The following is a 15,368-nucleotide window of genomic DNA, read 5'->3' as shown; positions in this document are numbered from 1 at the left end:
TTATCGTACTCATGCGTAATTTTAAGTTAAAACCGTCCAGAGTCAGTTCCTACACGATATTATGTTGTTTTTGAGAAAGTAGAAAATCTTCAAATAAGTTATTATAAGTGCTTGACATACGTATCTTCGGCTGCTGGTACTTTAAGAATAATCGATATGCGTAAGACTGTAAGAGTATTCAATTTAAATCAGTGAAGTGACTTAAGGTGCGTTTTTAAAATGCCTCAGGAGAAAATACGTCAGGAATTCGGTACGCGACTATGACATGACGCCAACATTCGCTCCATTAAAGTTCTTGGTCGAGATTTGTCAAACTCAGAGTATCTAATGTGTTTAATATGTCGTCCCCATTCTCCATGTAGGTATAGTACTTACATGACTTAAGACCCAACCGGCTGTTGTTGGAGTGAAATATAGTAAGCGTAGCGAAGAAAGATTTCGTTTAAAAGTTGTCTAAAGTTTCGGCTGGTTAAATTTGTAGTTGGTACATATAATAAGATTTATCTTCAAAACAATCGAAGCAATTGGATAACCATATGAGTTTTCAAATAGTCTATTTAATCGATATTATTTTATTTTCCTACATCAATTTTTTTAAATATTCAGTAAAAATTTAATTATCATATTAATTATTCCATGAAAATATTAGTAATATTACAATGCAAGTATACATGCATATTCATTCGTAAAATAAATTTAATTAAATTGATTATTATATTAAATTGAATCAATTCAATTCAACTAAATGTAATAAAGATTCGTGTATCACATACGTAGTACCCAACATAATAAATTATACAATATATCTATATAATTCACTACTGATCAAAACGTGAGACGTATATCAGGGATTTTGTTTTTGTTAAAACATTTTGAAATATTCCCAGCATTTCACTATTTTAAACATGCGTGCAAAGTAGCTTCGTCGTCGTTGGTGTGACTGTTCGTTTTTATATTTTTGAGACAATATATTTGTTGTGCCAAAAGCTTGCAATTAAAATGAAGTATCATCGTTTGGCGAGCATTTTGAAAGTGACAGGGTGGTTTCGAATAATAAAGAGAGATAGAGGAAGGACGTAAAAGAGGGATTGAATAGGAGGGATGGGGTGAGAGAGCTAGAGAGAGAGAAAAAGAAAGAGATATAGTGAAACAATCAACGATATAATTATGTCAACATTACGATGGGGGCAAAGACGATAAAACAGGTTTTGGTAGGGATATTTTCGTACAGTTTTTATGATAATAATAATACTAATAATAACACTATGATGAGATAGCGGAAGGACAAGACAGGGTAGATGGGTAACCGAAATCGTTTCCGCCCTCGATCGCGTACTTTAAATGAAAAATAGTGACTTCTCCCGCAGACGATGGTATTATATTTTAATATTATATATGCAGCATTGCAGCTAGATCATTGATGATGGTGGTAATGGTGGTGGTGGCAGAGGCACACTCGATTATATATATGCTGGTTGGCTGTGGTAGTGGCGGACGAGGAAACTCTCGAAATCAGATATTAATATACGCCGTCGCATTATGTTGAGTTAAACGCGATACGATTTCGTAGCCACGGGTTCTGCTCGATATGATGCTGGTTAGAAAACGTTTTAAGCCTCTTAATAAATTGTTTAACTTATGTATAATATGTCGCATTTTCCAATGATATATTACATGCGGCTGATGCAGCGAAGAATTATTATATTATTATGGGGCAGTCATATTTTGTTTAGCTGCAAACACAACGGTTGCTTGCATTTTGTCTCAAACCAGCTTGGTTTAAATAGGACTAAATTAAAATACACACTGACGCATAATCAGTGTACGTAAAGGAGAATTACAGTACAAACTCATCCTTTTAAAAATTTACCTTATACAAAATTTTTATATTATGATGTCGATATTCAATATATGATGTAAATACTACTACTATATAGGTATAATAGATGAAATTTCATATTATTATGAGTGAATAGCCGAAATAGCTTAAGCGGCTATTTCTAAGACCACGCCTAGAAAAATCAAATAGCTAATAATATGTTCAATGTTCATATATCTAGTTTCATTGCATTCATACCATTCCAGTACACTTACATTATATGCCCACAACTGTTTGATGATAACTTGTTGTAAAAAGTTAAGAATAAGGACCAGACAAAGTGGATAATTGTATGCGCAAAAAGCAGTTTAACGAGGTTTTAATTATGTGGCAGTCAGGCAGTCATATTAATTCTTTAACCTTACCTATTTTCGATGAAACGTTGTTGACGGCTATTGCACAGACAATAAATGTGAAAAACAGCATCACTGCCCGTTAAACCTCCTACAGAGGTTGCATTTTATCTTCCCCTGTAACAAACAAAAACAATACAATTTAAATAATGGCAAATTCAATGTACGTAAATAATTTGTGTTAAGTGAATAAACGTCTGAAAACTAGCTTTTTGTTACCTACCCATAACACTAAAAAAAACAACTAAATATAACCCCGTTATTTTGAAAATATATTGTAAGAATAAATAATCTATTTGCAGACAATTCAATGTTGTGACCTGGTAATTGATTGGTTAAGTTTCGTAATAAAAACAATTTTTTTCTCTTATTAGACATACATAACAAATTAAGTATAAATATAATAAATACAACACTCAATAAAAGCAGCACAAGCTTAAGAATGCCATGTATATATTTAATATGGTTATAAATCTGATATTTAATATAAGTTTGTATAAGAAAAGCATTCGAATTGTAGGATTAATTAATATGTATGTTACAAATACAAATACCTAATGTAGTTTTACATTATTAAGAAATTATAATTTAAAATAACTATAGTATCTTAAACATTTGTGTTACCTCATGTATTTATATGCATTGTTATATGGTTGCATTTACTTTTTCAAACATATTAATACTCACATAACTATCCATTTGCATAACATATAACGGATCGATATACACAGTAAATATTATAATTACCATATAAATAAATAAAACATAAAAAAAATGTTTTGGAGTATCATTTGTAGACTATTGATACCATAATAACCGATTTTCACTGGAAAATGAGGCAATCATCTCGACCTCGTCCTCATTCATTACTGCTCTTTCATACCAACATATAAAAAGAATCATAAACACGCGCGCGCACACACACACACTACTAATATGTGGCAAACATCCTGGGATGAAATACCAATGTCAAACAAATTAAAATCAATTAAAAAGGTAATTACCAAATGGTATTCTCAGCCTAATATCTCTAGACGTTCCAAAACCATCAACACAAGAGCAAGAATCAGTCACCAACCTAACCCCTACTCACTCATCTCTGTAACCAATGAAACAAACCGCTCTCGATCAAACACATAGTTCTAGATTTCCCACTGTATGTCAACGCACGAAACATCCTCAACCAACCTTCATCGATGGAGGAAGCACTAAGAGAACACAATACTCACTTAATACATAGCTCCTTTAAATATATTAACATCAACACCAAAATCTAATACCGTAAACAATCTCACTACTAATAACTGTATTGTAAATATTGTATAAAACTGTAAAAACTACTAACCCATAATTATGTAATTCTCAACTATAACTTAATTTTATATAACAATGTAAACTTACCGTAGGCTAATGGCCTAGTTTTTGATATCTTATTATCAATAAAAAAAATCAATTTTTTTATGCCCACAATTTTTAAATAAAATACAAAGCAATTAAGAAGTATTAAACTAGCCTGGTGTATTAGTTTATATTTAGTACGGTAATGATATATTTTTTGTACAAAAGATACTTATTATCTAGCTTACTTATTTTATTATACTCAGTGAGTTTATTTTTTTTGGCACTTGGACATCTATTACCACTTTGATTAAAATATCCTACATAGCATTTAAAACAAAAACAAAATATGTACCTAATAATAATTAGCATGTTTCAAATATTTATACTCTTGTAGAATATTATTTCTATATTTGATTTAAAATTTACCTATGTAATAAACTTAAGTGGTTATTATGTTAGTAAAAAAAAAAATAATTTTTAATTACAACCTTATAAAATATAATCAAAACGTAGACGTTTTCATAAATAACATTATTCACTTTACATCATTGATTCATTTAAATTATCAGTTAATTATATAACAAATGGAGGAGAAAATAAATCAAAATTTGTATAAACCCACCTAACTCATACCTCACGTGTCTTAATCAATTAATGTTGACCAACTAAATAATCAATAAATAAATATTTATGTTCTTAAAATAACTCTAACATTAGATAAAATTTAACACATGAATCATTTGAGAATACATAAAAAAATTGTTTGACATTTTTCTTTGGTTAATTAAATACGAACCACAATATTATACTGAATAATATTGTTGAACTATAAACGTTATTTTTAAAGTTTATCAAACCTCATGTTTTTATTTTTTTTATTAATTATCCCATGCCAAAATAGGCTATTTGGTGGTTATTTTTGTCGGTTTTTTTAACTGCGAGGAATTGTATGATTAGTTTGGAACACGTGTATGTGTGGCAAGCTTTATGGCACTTAGAACCTGAGTGCTCACCCATCCGGGAACTAGTGGCAGCGGGCTGTGTGTTACATAAATGATTGTAGCGACCGTGACACACCAAAAGCCACTAAACCTTATTTTTAATATCAGATAAAATGTCAAATGGAACAGAGTGTAGCTTTTTCATTCGACAAAAAATTCTTTCAAAAAGATTTTAAGTAAATTAATCAAATCATAACATGTGTTTTTACATGGATGCTAATATACATCGCTTTGTATCAAAAATTTATAAATAATCTCAAACAAGAAACTTTAGTCAGTAGAGTTCATGTAAACGAAAAGTTATTAAATACGAAATTTCGTTTAATGATTAGCAAAAGAGGGCGATCCAGTTAGAGTGTAAACAATGTAAACGACAAAAATCCTTGCATTTTGTACAGTCTATATAATTGAGAACTTCCCATCATTAAAAAAAAAATAAAATAATTGTATACTCGTATATAATCACTATGATAGTATAATGTTCTGCTTTGCAGATTGTCGATAAATCAAAAAACCTATATAAAATTATCTCGAAAATAAAAATTTCTAAACCATGTTTTTTTATAACTGATAATTTTGAAATATGCAGAAAATATTATTTTTTCAATAAGTGTTTAAAATGTTTATTTATTGAAAACAATATTCATAAGAATAAAAATTTGAAAAAATACCAATTAAAGATTTATTATACGTACGAATATTATAATAGTCACATAAAGCAAATTTATAAAAAATATGAAATTTGTGAAGAGCTAATAACAAAAAAATGTATGACTCACATTTAATAATTTTAACACTTAATTTTGTAGGTGAAAAACTATTGATAATATTGTATTTATTTATTTTGAAAAAAACTAGTAGCTCTTTAAATTCAGTCTTTTTTTGGTATTTATTTAAACGTACATACCAATAAGTGTGCTTATAATAAAAATTATACCATACTTAATATACATACATATTATGTAATATGTGCATATTATGTTAGAAGTATAATCCTGATTCTTTTCAAACATAGGTACAAATCAATATTTTAATATTTGTATAACGAATCAATTCACTTGTTCTCGTAAAACATTATTTCATATCGTCAAGTATTTATCTAATGTGTGGAATTACTAATATATATATATATATATTATATATATATATAAACATTAAAACATTAATACTTTTTATTTATTACTGTTTGATCATCTCACCGAATAAAATTAACGATATTTGTCTAACAATAATATGTACATTATTTAATAATTTGTGAGCTCTTAGTCTTTTTAAGGCTAACTGACTTACTCAATACAAAAAGGGAAGCATTTGGTACAAATGCAGTTTAGTTCCCATGCGATTTTTTTCTTCAAAACGTGTGTTCTAAAGCACTGAATACAAACTATAATTAAAAAATTCTCGAAAATCATTATTTTGGAAGCATGTCTTTCCAAAGTTTACGATTTTATAAAGCGAAGGGATTAATGGTTATGATATTGCAAATTTGCATATCCATTCTCCTGACATCGTGGCCGATTTCGATACTGTCAATAATATTCGTTAATGGCTTCGTCCATCTTGTATTCAGCCGTCCGTGATGAAGGTGTTAATCGTTCTACAAATATTGTATAGGTTGTGCTTTTAATAACAATTGAAGTAACACGTCCTTACATCGGCATCCAAAATGTTATCGGTGAGAAAAAAACGTGAGTAATAGAAAAAAAGTTATATTATAACGGACGAGAAGTGAAAATGCGTTTTCGCGCCGGGCGACGGAACTACAAAGGCAGATCTTCGATGGTTTTCAAACAAGTTTCAGTCGTCAGCCCAACGGTGTTTTGATTGGCTGGACGGGATGTACAGTGTTCACAGATTGAAGGGAGACACAATTATTGAATTATGTGAAACGACGACCGGCGTGGAAAGTTTGTATGACCGTATCCAGGTTTGATGAACAGTGAACTCGTTAAAAGCAGAGGGGAATCTGTTGATAGTGGCTAGGATAGTGTCATAGCGAGGTGAGAAGGGGGGGGCTCAAGCTCACACCGACATATCGAACTTGCTATACCGGGCAGTACCAGTAGTACCCGAGAACTAACAATAAAATAGCAGCCTCCTCTGAAAAAAAGTCCTGGCTACGGTACTGGCCAAGAATATTGACTATATACATGTACGGGACTGGTAATGACATTTTATGTTGGTGATGGAGAGTAAATATAGATTTTATACACAGATTAACAATATTATTGTGACGTCATAAGTTCGATTCTACTTAAAATTAGTATCAACGCGTAAACGTCATTGAACGATCAAACCATTTAATAGAAATATAACTAGAGTCAGGAGAGAATAACATAATATAGAAGAAATTATTTTGATTTGTGTACAAAGTGCAGCATTCCCAAGTAACTGATTGATATAATATTCGTTAAAAACGAAAAAAAAAGAATTAAAAAAAAAAAACTTTTGTTGTAAATTTCCCAACGTATATAAATCAACTTATAAACGATTGGATTTTGTGATTTACTACTTCGTTGACATGTTTTATGGTATCATAGACGGAAACGAAACCTTTTATTTGAAAACGACCCTCACGTGAAAAAGTTTTAAATAAATAAAAAAACAAAAGCGTTGTTAGAGTTTTTAGTCAAAATTATTAAACTGATATTCGATTATAATATTATGTGTTTCAATATTTTTTTTCTTTACTTCGTATAATTATTTAATTAATGATAACGTTAAAAATCCCTTGTTTAATTTACTTTCTCTCATCCGGTTAGGTTGAAAAATAAACAACTGCGAATAATAAAATACTGCGATGCCGGAACTCGCGTTAAATTAATTAATTGACCCTGTAACAATTGTAATTACTTTTAAATTTTTATTTTTTGCTGGAATAGAAATTAGCTTTAAACTGGTATATATGTCTAACGTTAATAGCATTTTTGGTGATCACTTCATATAAGCCGTCGTATTAATTGATGTCTGGAACAGTAACACAAAACTTGAGAGTGAAGCTAATAAAGTTTTTAAAATGTAGTATTAATATTTTAATAATTTTAAATAATATGTCAATTAAACAATAGATAAATAAAAATCGAATGGAGTTTTAAAAATTATAAATATTCAATTTATACAATCATATTACGTGAAAGTAACTAGGTAATTTATGAGTTTTCATAAAAAATAAATTTAAAAAAAAACTATTGCGAAAGCCTTGATCGATTTAAAAATCTAGTTACGAAAAATATATTTCGTTTTAAGATTGATCGACACTTTAAAAAAAAATCTAAATTCAACATAATATTATACAATATTAAATTTAAGCCATGTGCACAATTTAATAGGTATGTTGGTGATTTTAAAAACCTACTTTGTTCGCAAAAATAAGTGCGAAAAATGTGAACGATTATTTCGTCATAAAAGTAAGAAATTTATACAAATTATTTTAAATATTTTGAAGATAAAAATCAATCTTAAATATAATTATCCACGTTAAAGAGTATAAAATGAAAAACTGAGAAGGAATAAAAATATTTTTTAAGTTTTTTGTTTTGGTTGTTTAGTACTGATTGACGGAGAAAATAATATATTAAACGAATAATGTATGTTTATTACTGTTGTGTTATAATTTTTGGTCAACATAATATTCGATAACAATTTAAAGAACATTTTGGTCCAGAAATTAAATTATATCTTAATAAACAGCGTTCTACTAGAATCAATCTAAATTCAAATATTTATTAAGTGGACTTAATCATCAATCATTGTAAATGCCGATATACCTTAAAAGTAAAATACGATTCCTGTATAGTTGTCGGATTTATCATTTATTTTCAAAGAATAATTCAATAGTATATTATTATGTGTATTATTTGTATATAAATATATATTTTCTTTTGGATTGTTATTTATTCAACTCGAGTCCCGCTTGATGGACTACCTTGTAACATTGCAGTTAAGGTACGTTTAGAATAAAATACTTGAACGTTTTTGTATAATTTTTTTTTGTTTTTGTTTTAACGAAGAAATATAGTGACACTTGAATAGTTGTTATTATCATTCCGCCAACTCTATAAAATGTATTCGTCCGGAATAAATGCGGTGTATTAAAAAAGATAAGATAAAAATATGAAAAAAATCAAATATGTTATGCAACACCCTCATAAAATGGCATCTTCCAGATACAGGTATTACTTACTTTTTAATGAAAATATCGCTTACACATTTGACAATGTTAAAAAAATAAAATACAGATACAGCATTTAAAAATTTTATGAGTTCCAGAGTTGAAGAAATAGCAGCAATTTTTTTGTTCTACTTAAAAAAATGCATTATCAAAAACCCAATACCTACCACAAAACTAATTTTTAAATTGTTTTAGTTGTGCAACACAAATCTTATTTTTAAATTATGAATATATAATAAACGTACAGTGTATTATATTAACAGATTCACCAAGTATTCTAACTTCCATTTTTCTTAAGTAAGAAATTTATTCAAATTCTTTTTTTTTTTAAATTTTTACCTGTTGTTAAGATGAAAAATTATTATTTTTGTCAAATGATTACCATTGAGTAGTGCGTGTTTGTTCTTAAATGAACCCTACTTGAAATATGTATCTTATTTTGGCTATAAGTAGTAATATAGTAGTATAGCAGTATCTTGATGTGTATCGGTACGTCGGCTAAAATTCCATAGTGTGGAAAAGGTTAAAGTTTGGATGGATATCGTTTATTGGTAAGTGGTAAGGTTGTATGGAGTCCCAGCAGTGTTGCCATTATAAGATAGTTTTATTTTAATTTATGTGAATGTATCATCTGAGAATAATTTTTCGATTGCGTTGTTTGAAATATTTTTAATCGTTGGAAAAGCTGCTTCGTCGGCAATTTCATTGTCTTTTATATTTTATAATTATAATGATACCTATTTTAGTACGACACATTTAAGTGTTATTTGGGAGGTATTTAAGATACTGAGAAATTTAGAAGCCTTATATAATGATTAATTAGTATTATTATAATAAATAATCCGTCAAATTAAACTAGAATTTTGTTAAATACAAATAATTTTATATTTGATCCCTTCGGTGTCCTTCGTAAAATTGTTTTCCCGACGTGAGCTAGAGAGAAACATCTCGCAAATTGAATCGATTGAGCTTATTCTTGGAATCTATTCATTTGTAGACGCGCCTTCTCAATACTTACTAAGAGTAATTCATGTCATGCTCCCTTTTATCTCTATCTATAAATATACGGAATTTCCACCCGCAATTACTCGAAGAATCACGTAAACGCAAAACTGAACATTCAGCAGACCAGCAGGCATTAAGTTTGCTGTTTAATAAAAATATTATTATCATCAAATAACCAGGATTTTCTGAAAATGATTTGTTGCGAAACTGATCTACAAAAACACCTACAACTGGTAAACTAGTACCAAAGCCTATATATTACTAACATAATATTTTCTATTATTCAACTTTTAACATGATACTGAATTTAAAAAATATATTTATATTTTTATAGTTCGATACGTATAAAATCTATTTCACTGGATAAACGAAGATTTCGATTAACTATATTAAATTCATGGATACTTGAATGGTTTACTAGAAAACGTACGATTTATTTCCAGGCTAGTATCACTTTTGACTATTTGAGTGTATTCCTGTAATAATGTCATAACACTCATAACATTTGTATTGTCATTTTTAAAGCATAATAAGTTTTTTCAATTGAAAATTGTTCACAGTTTTAACTACAAAATAATTTTCAAATTTTAACGTTGTTGATGAAATAAATTCTACACGTGAATTTACAAACATTTTAGGTAGATATCAAGTATTGTATTAACTCAACATATTAAATTATTACTACTATGCTTATAATATAAATACTATACACTCTACTGTTTTACATTTGCTTTTGGTAATAACCAACATATAATATTATGAATAATAGATGGTGATCAAATGTTCCTTTATATTGTAGTGTTCCACTTAATTCCTAATATCCATTATGATAATACTATAATATCAGGTATTGGGATGGACAAAACAATATCATCTAATAGAAGGGTACATTATTTCATTTGATGACAGGTCATGTATTCACATCACCAGTATACCACTGAACTGGAACAATAAACAACCGACGTGTCTGTGCGAGTTCCTCGAGATTATACGAAAACAATAAGGAAATATATTTTGTCAAAAGGTATAAGATAATGCTCTACACTTTACTATTGTCTGAATTCCAGACCAGACGTATAATAATGTGAAAACCTATTGGAATAATAGTTTGTAATCAGAAATCATGCTGATTATTATTTTTAATTAAGTATGGAGTCAGTTGTATTTTGAACAACAGTGAGTCTTGAAAATTATAAGTTTGGTTTTACAAAAACCACAATATAAATGCTTTTGAGGTAAGTAAATAATAGTTTTTTGCAGAAGCTTGATTTAAAAATTTAAATTACGATTCTACGATAATATTCAGTAGATATTATTATACTTTTTTTATATATTTTAAATTAATAATTATGTTTTTGTTATAAAAACTGAAATTATTGATTGTACCATATTTAATAATTATTTATATATTTATTATTATTTAACGTAAAATAATATTATGGGCACATTATGTGCAATTGTTAGGTATGTAAGATTGCATATTTGAGATGCCGTGCTATGATAATTCCATGATAAATGGTAAAAACCAAAACATAAATCTTATGTATGTTGGATGTAAAAAAATCCCAGTTATCGACTTATAGTTAATAGCAAAAACACTTCTAAATTACTAAATGTGTGTATACTGTGTAGAATTAGTAGGTATGTCAATATTATTAGTAGGTGTCCACTCGCCATAGAATAAAGATACTATACAAAAAACTATAAAAAATGTCTAGGAATCGTTAACAAATAATAATAATATATATATTGTTTTTATTAATTAAATTATGGCGTTCCTAGCTAAGTAGATATCTCTAAGCCTACTGATATGTAAATTTTTTAACATAATTGCAATATAATAATAAAATGATAATTATTTTTAAAATCATTTATTACATAATAAATAATATCATTATAGACAAGTAAATTAAATATTATACTTAACGCTAAATTCCTGATAGGTTCTAAATATTTTGTATCTGGAATAATATACTTATTAAATCTATGAACTGCTGAATGTGTATAAACTATAAAGTGATTTGTTTATATTGGTATTTCAACCATACGATGAACAACTGCATTATTCATAAATAACATGTTTTATCATATTTTAAATACCAAAATACTTAATTATTTTTGGTCTTAATTTAGTGCTTATTATAAATGGGTTTTTACAATCCATAATTACAATCTTCGTTTATATCATGCATTCATGCGACGAGTGTCGAGTACGTCTCATACATTATTCAGCAAATGGTAGTCATATTATGTTCCCCTCTCGAACAAGAAGTGTGAATTTTCAGTCTGAGTTAATTGTCCTCATTTACTCTTCTAAAATACGATGATTTTCATCTTCGTTTTAGATATTATGTAAAACATTATAGTTATCCATTAAGAGTTTCCATATAAAATGTTAAAACCTCTCTATTAGACTTCCAAGAGCCAATAATATTACCACTGTTTCAATTTTTTAATTTTTTTAATATTTATTAATATAAAATCAATAATATTTTATGATCATTGAAAAAATAGGAAATTAAAAACGTAATAGTACGACACAACATTTAATCTTAAAATATATTTTACATTAAAAAAAAATAATAATTCAAACTTATCCAACCAAAAATTGTTGCTAAAATAATAAGAAACTCAATAAATTAAAAGAATATATGCAATAACTCAGAAAATGTGTTTCTCCTTGGATTTTTAATTGCCTATCTAAAAATGTCAACTAGGCATAATGGTATATATCATATAAATCATTGTTTTATAAAAGTTATTTATTTATTTTAAGTAAATCATAAAACAAATTACATTATATTGATATGATACGAACAATATAATGTATAATATTTCATAGATGTGTTATTATAACGTATAATATTAAATTTTAACAACCCAAGACTATAATAGGAAATGTTTTAGTCACATAACAACAAACTAAACATCACTTGTCCAAAGTTTCAAGTCTGTTTTCCAGTTTAAGGACCTAGAATTCACTAGGATGCTTGATGAAATTGTGGTTTTGACTTATAATATTATAATATATATATCCCGTGAAGATTTACCCATTGCGATATCTCCTGAAATAATGGTGATATCGAAATTCTGGTTTTTTAATAAGACTCACAGGGATAAGAACTACAATTATTTCATATTTTAATGTTTTGATAACAATTTTAAAAAAAGTATTTTTTTATTTAATTATTTCCAAAAAAAACTAAAGATAACCATTTTGTAGATTTTATTTTTCTGAAAATATTGACGTTTCAAAATTTTATTTTCATTAATTTCCCGATTTTTAATATTTTTTTTAGTTTCGAGAAAAATTGTGAATTGTTAACACCGTATGTTATCAAACATGTGAAACGCATGGCCGCGTGCATTCCCGTACGGCCAATCGAATGCTTTCCGTGTTCCTAATAGTTATAAATTTATAATCATATTTTATTTCTTCAAAACTAGAAAAAATATTAAAAATCAGAAAAATTAATGAAAATAAAATTTTAAAACGTCAATATTTTTAGAAAAATAAACTCTACAAAATGGTTATCTTTAATTTTTTTTTGGAAATAATTTAATAAAATAATATATTTTTTTAATTTTTTACAAAAACATTAAAATAAAATAATTTAGTTCTTACCCCTGTGAATCTTATTATAAAACCAGAATTTTGATATCTTCATTATTTCGTGAGATATCACAATGGGTAAATCCTAGCAGGACACCCTGTATATATATATTATATATATTTACTGTGTGTTCACCAGTTTAGGAAACACTGAATTTCTCGGCCAGATTATGTTGCAATAAATCGAATATTTTTTACAGGCTAGTGATATACAGGGTGTTTTTGAAATGATTCTGATAACTAGTATATGCGTACTCAGTGTGATGACCCAATGATGATTTTTTTTCAATCTTTAAAATCTGGGTTTATTTTTCTTGTTTATAGAACATTATCTTAAATGGGAAAATTAACACTCACCGACTAAAATGTTTACGTATACAGTTGTAATAAATTTTTATAAAATAATTTTATATCCATATTATGTTAATCTTATTAATAACATGTATAAAAAAAAAATATGTAAAAATATTCAAAAAGTAACTAATAATAAATAATTATAAATTATTTTATGCATTTCATAATGAATTGTAAAAAATATATTATTTATTAAAATTTGAATGGCTCTCATTCAGTCAATTTTGATTTTAGAGCCATGGTTAACTGGTCAAAATGACGTAAAAAAGTTCAGTCTATCCGAATTTGGTATCAAAAAATACAGGATGCTATTTTAAAAAAATAAGTTGCATTGCACATACGCTTACCGAAAGGGTTAAAAATTTGAAATTTATCTGTAAATGTGTATTTATATATAACTACCTTGTAAAAAAATTCGATTTATTTCACCATAATCTGGACGAGAAATTCAGTGTTCCCTAAAATGCTGAACACACTGTATATGACAATGATACATGGGGATCGAAACTGAACTAACAAGTAATAGTCTAAATTATATGGTGAAGTGAGGTATGAATTATAAAATATCATATTGAATTGTATGAAAAATTATGTAATATGTAAAAAATAACCAACCAAATTTGATTATGTGTATGGTTGTACGATGTCGTCATTAAATATGAGTAAGTGTACGTTAAAATATGCGCATTACAGTTTTGTATTGTTCTTTGAGGCTGTAATAAATAAATAAATAAATAAAACAATTCAAGTTCAATGCTGTTTGAAATTGTTAGTAATTTAGTGTACACGTTATGTTATGAATCTTACTTTATTTCAACATAACTAAAATAAGTAGTAAAATATACAGTGGAGTACTCGGAGAAAGTAGAGGGTTGTAACCCACCCAACAAAAAAAAAATCTGGATATGCCACAGAAAATATATACAACTATTAAAGGTTTAAAGATAATATACATACATAGTAATATATTAGTAATTATATGAATTGTTATTATTATTATTTTTTGATTGTTGACATTTTAAATTTTGCAGAGGCTCAATTAGAAAAATGTAATTAGTAGTATAATAATAAAGATACAGTGCAGAAGCTAAAATTGTGGTCGTCATAATTTGTATATTTTGGAATCTGTTAAAAAAAATAATTTGCCATTATGCTAAGACATAAAACATATTAAATTATTTGTCAGCAATAATTTTGCATTCTAAATTCATCTGCCAAGCTTATGAGAAACACGATGTTTTTAGTTAAAGTAAATAACTGAAAGAGTAGTGTAAAATGTATGGTGTACTATAATAATATTTTATCGCTGTATATATATATTAATTTGTTTATTTGAAATAAAAAATTTTCTATTCGGAAATTCAAATATAATATTTCATATCATAATTATTATAAAACACCATATATTGTAGAATAAAATTATCTGGATTTAAAATATTGATAATAGATATTATTTGAAATAAATTTCAACCAAGTTTCAAATTTTTAAAAATAATCTTATGTGATTAAACGTTAATAAAAAAAAAAAAAAAAAATACACCAATACGTCTAAATTAATGTTTATAATTTGATGAAATTCATGATGTTTTACTTAAACAATGTCCTTAACAAATTTCCAAGAAATAAAGTACTGGAAAATTTCAAATATTAC

General features: G+C 27.2%; 1 protein-coding gene across 2 annotated transcripts in view; it reads right to left on the bottom strand.

Moving 5' to 3' along the window:
* The window catches only part of LOC107162101 (cyclic GMP-AMP phosphodiesterase SMPDL3A), a 199,974-nt gene that overhangs the window by 115,455 nt on the left and 69,151 nt on the right, over nucleotides 1-15,368 (bottom strand). For both annotated transcript variants that reach the window (XM_089229080.1, XM_015508832.2), the window contains exon 3: nucleotides 2,245-2,349. In XM_089229080.1, the coding sequence (XP_089085206.1) occupies nucleotides 2,245-2,305 (61 nt within the window). In that variant the 5' untranslated portion in view covers nucleotides 2,306-2,349. The remainder of the gene's footprint in view (nucleotides 1-2,244; nucleotides 2,350-15,368) is intronic.

Source organism: Diuraphis noxia, unplaced genomic scaffold (genome assembly GCF_037042655.1).
Source record: "Diuraphis noxia isolate RWA-SAM2 unplaced genomic scaffold, SU_Dnox_SAM2 contig0005, whole genome shotgun sequence".
Lineage (NCBI taxonomy): Eukaryota > Metazoa > Arthropoda > Insecta > Hemiptera > Aphididae > Diuraphis > Diuraphis noxia.
The sequence above is the reverse complement of the archived record's forward strand: the minus strand, read 5'-3'. Positions and strand labels throughout refer to the sequence as shown.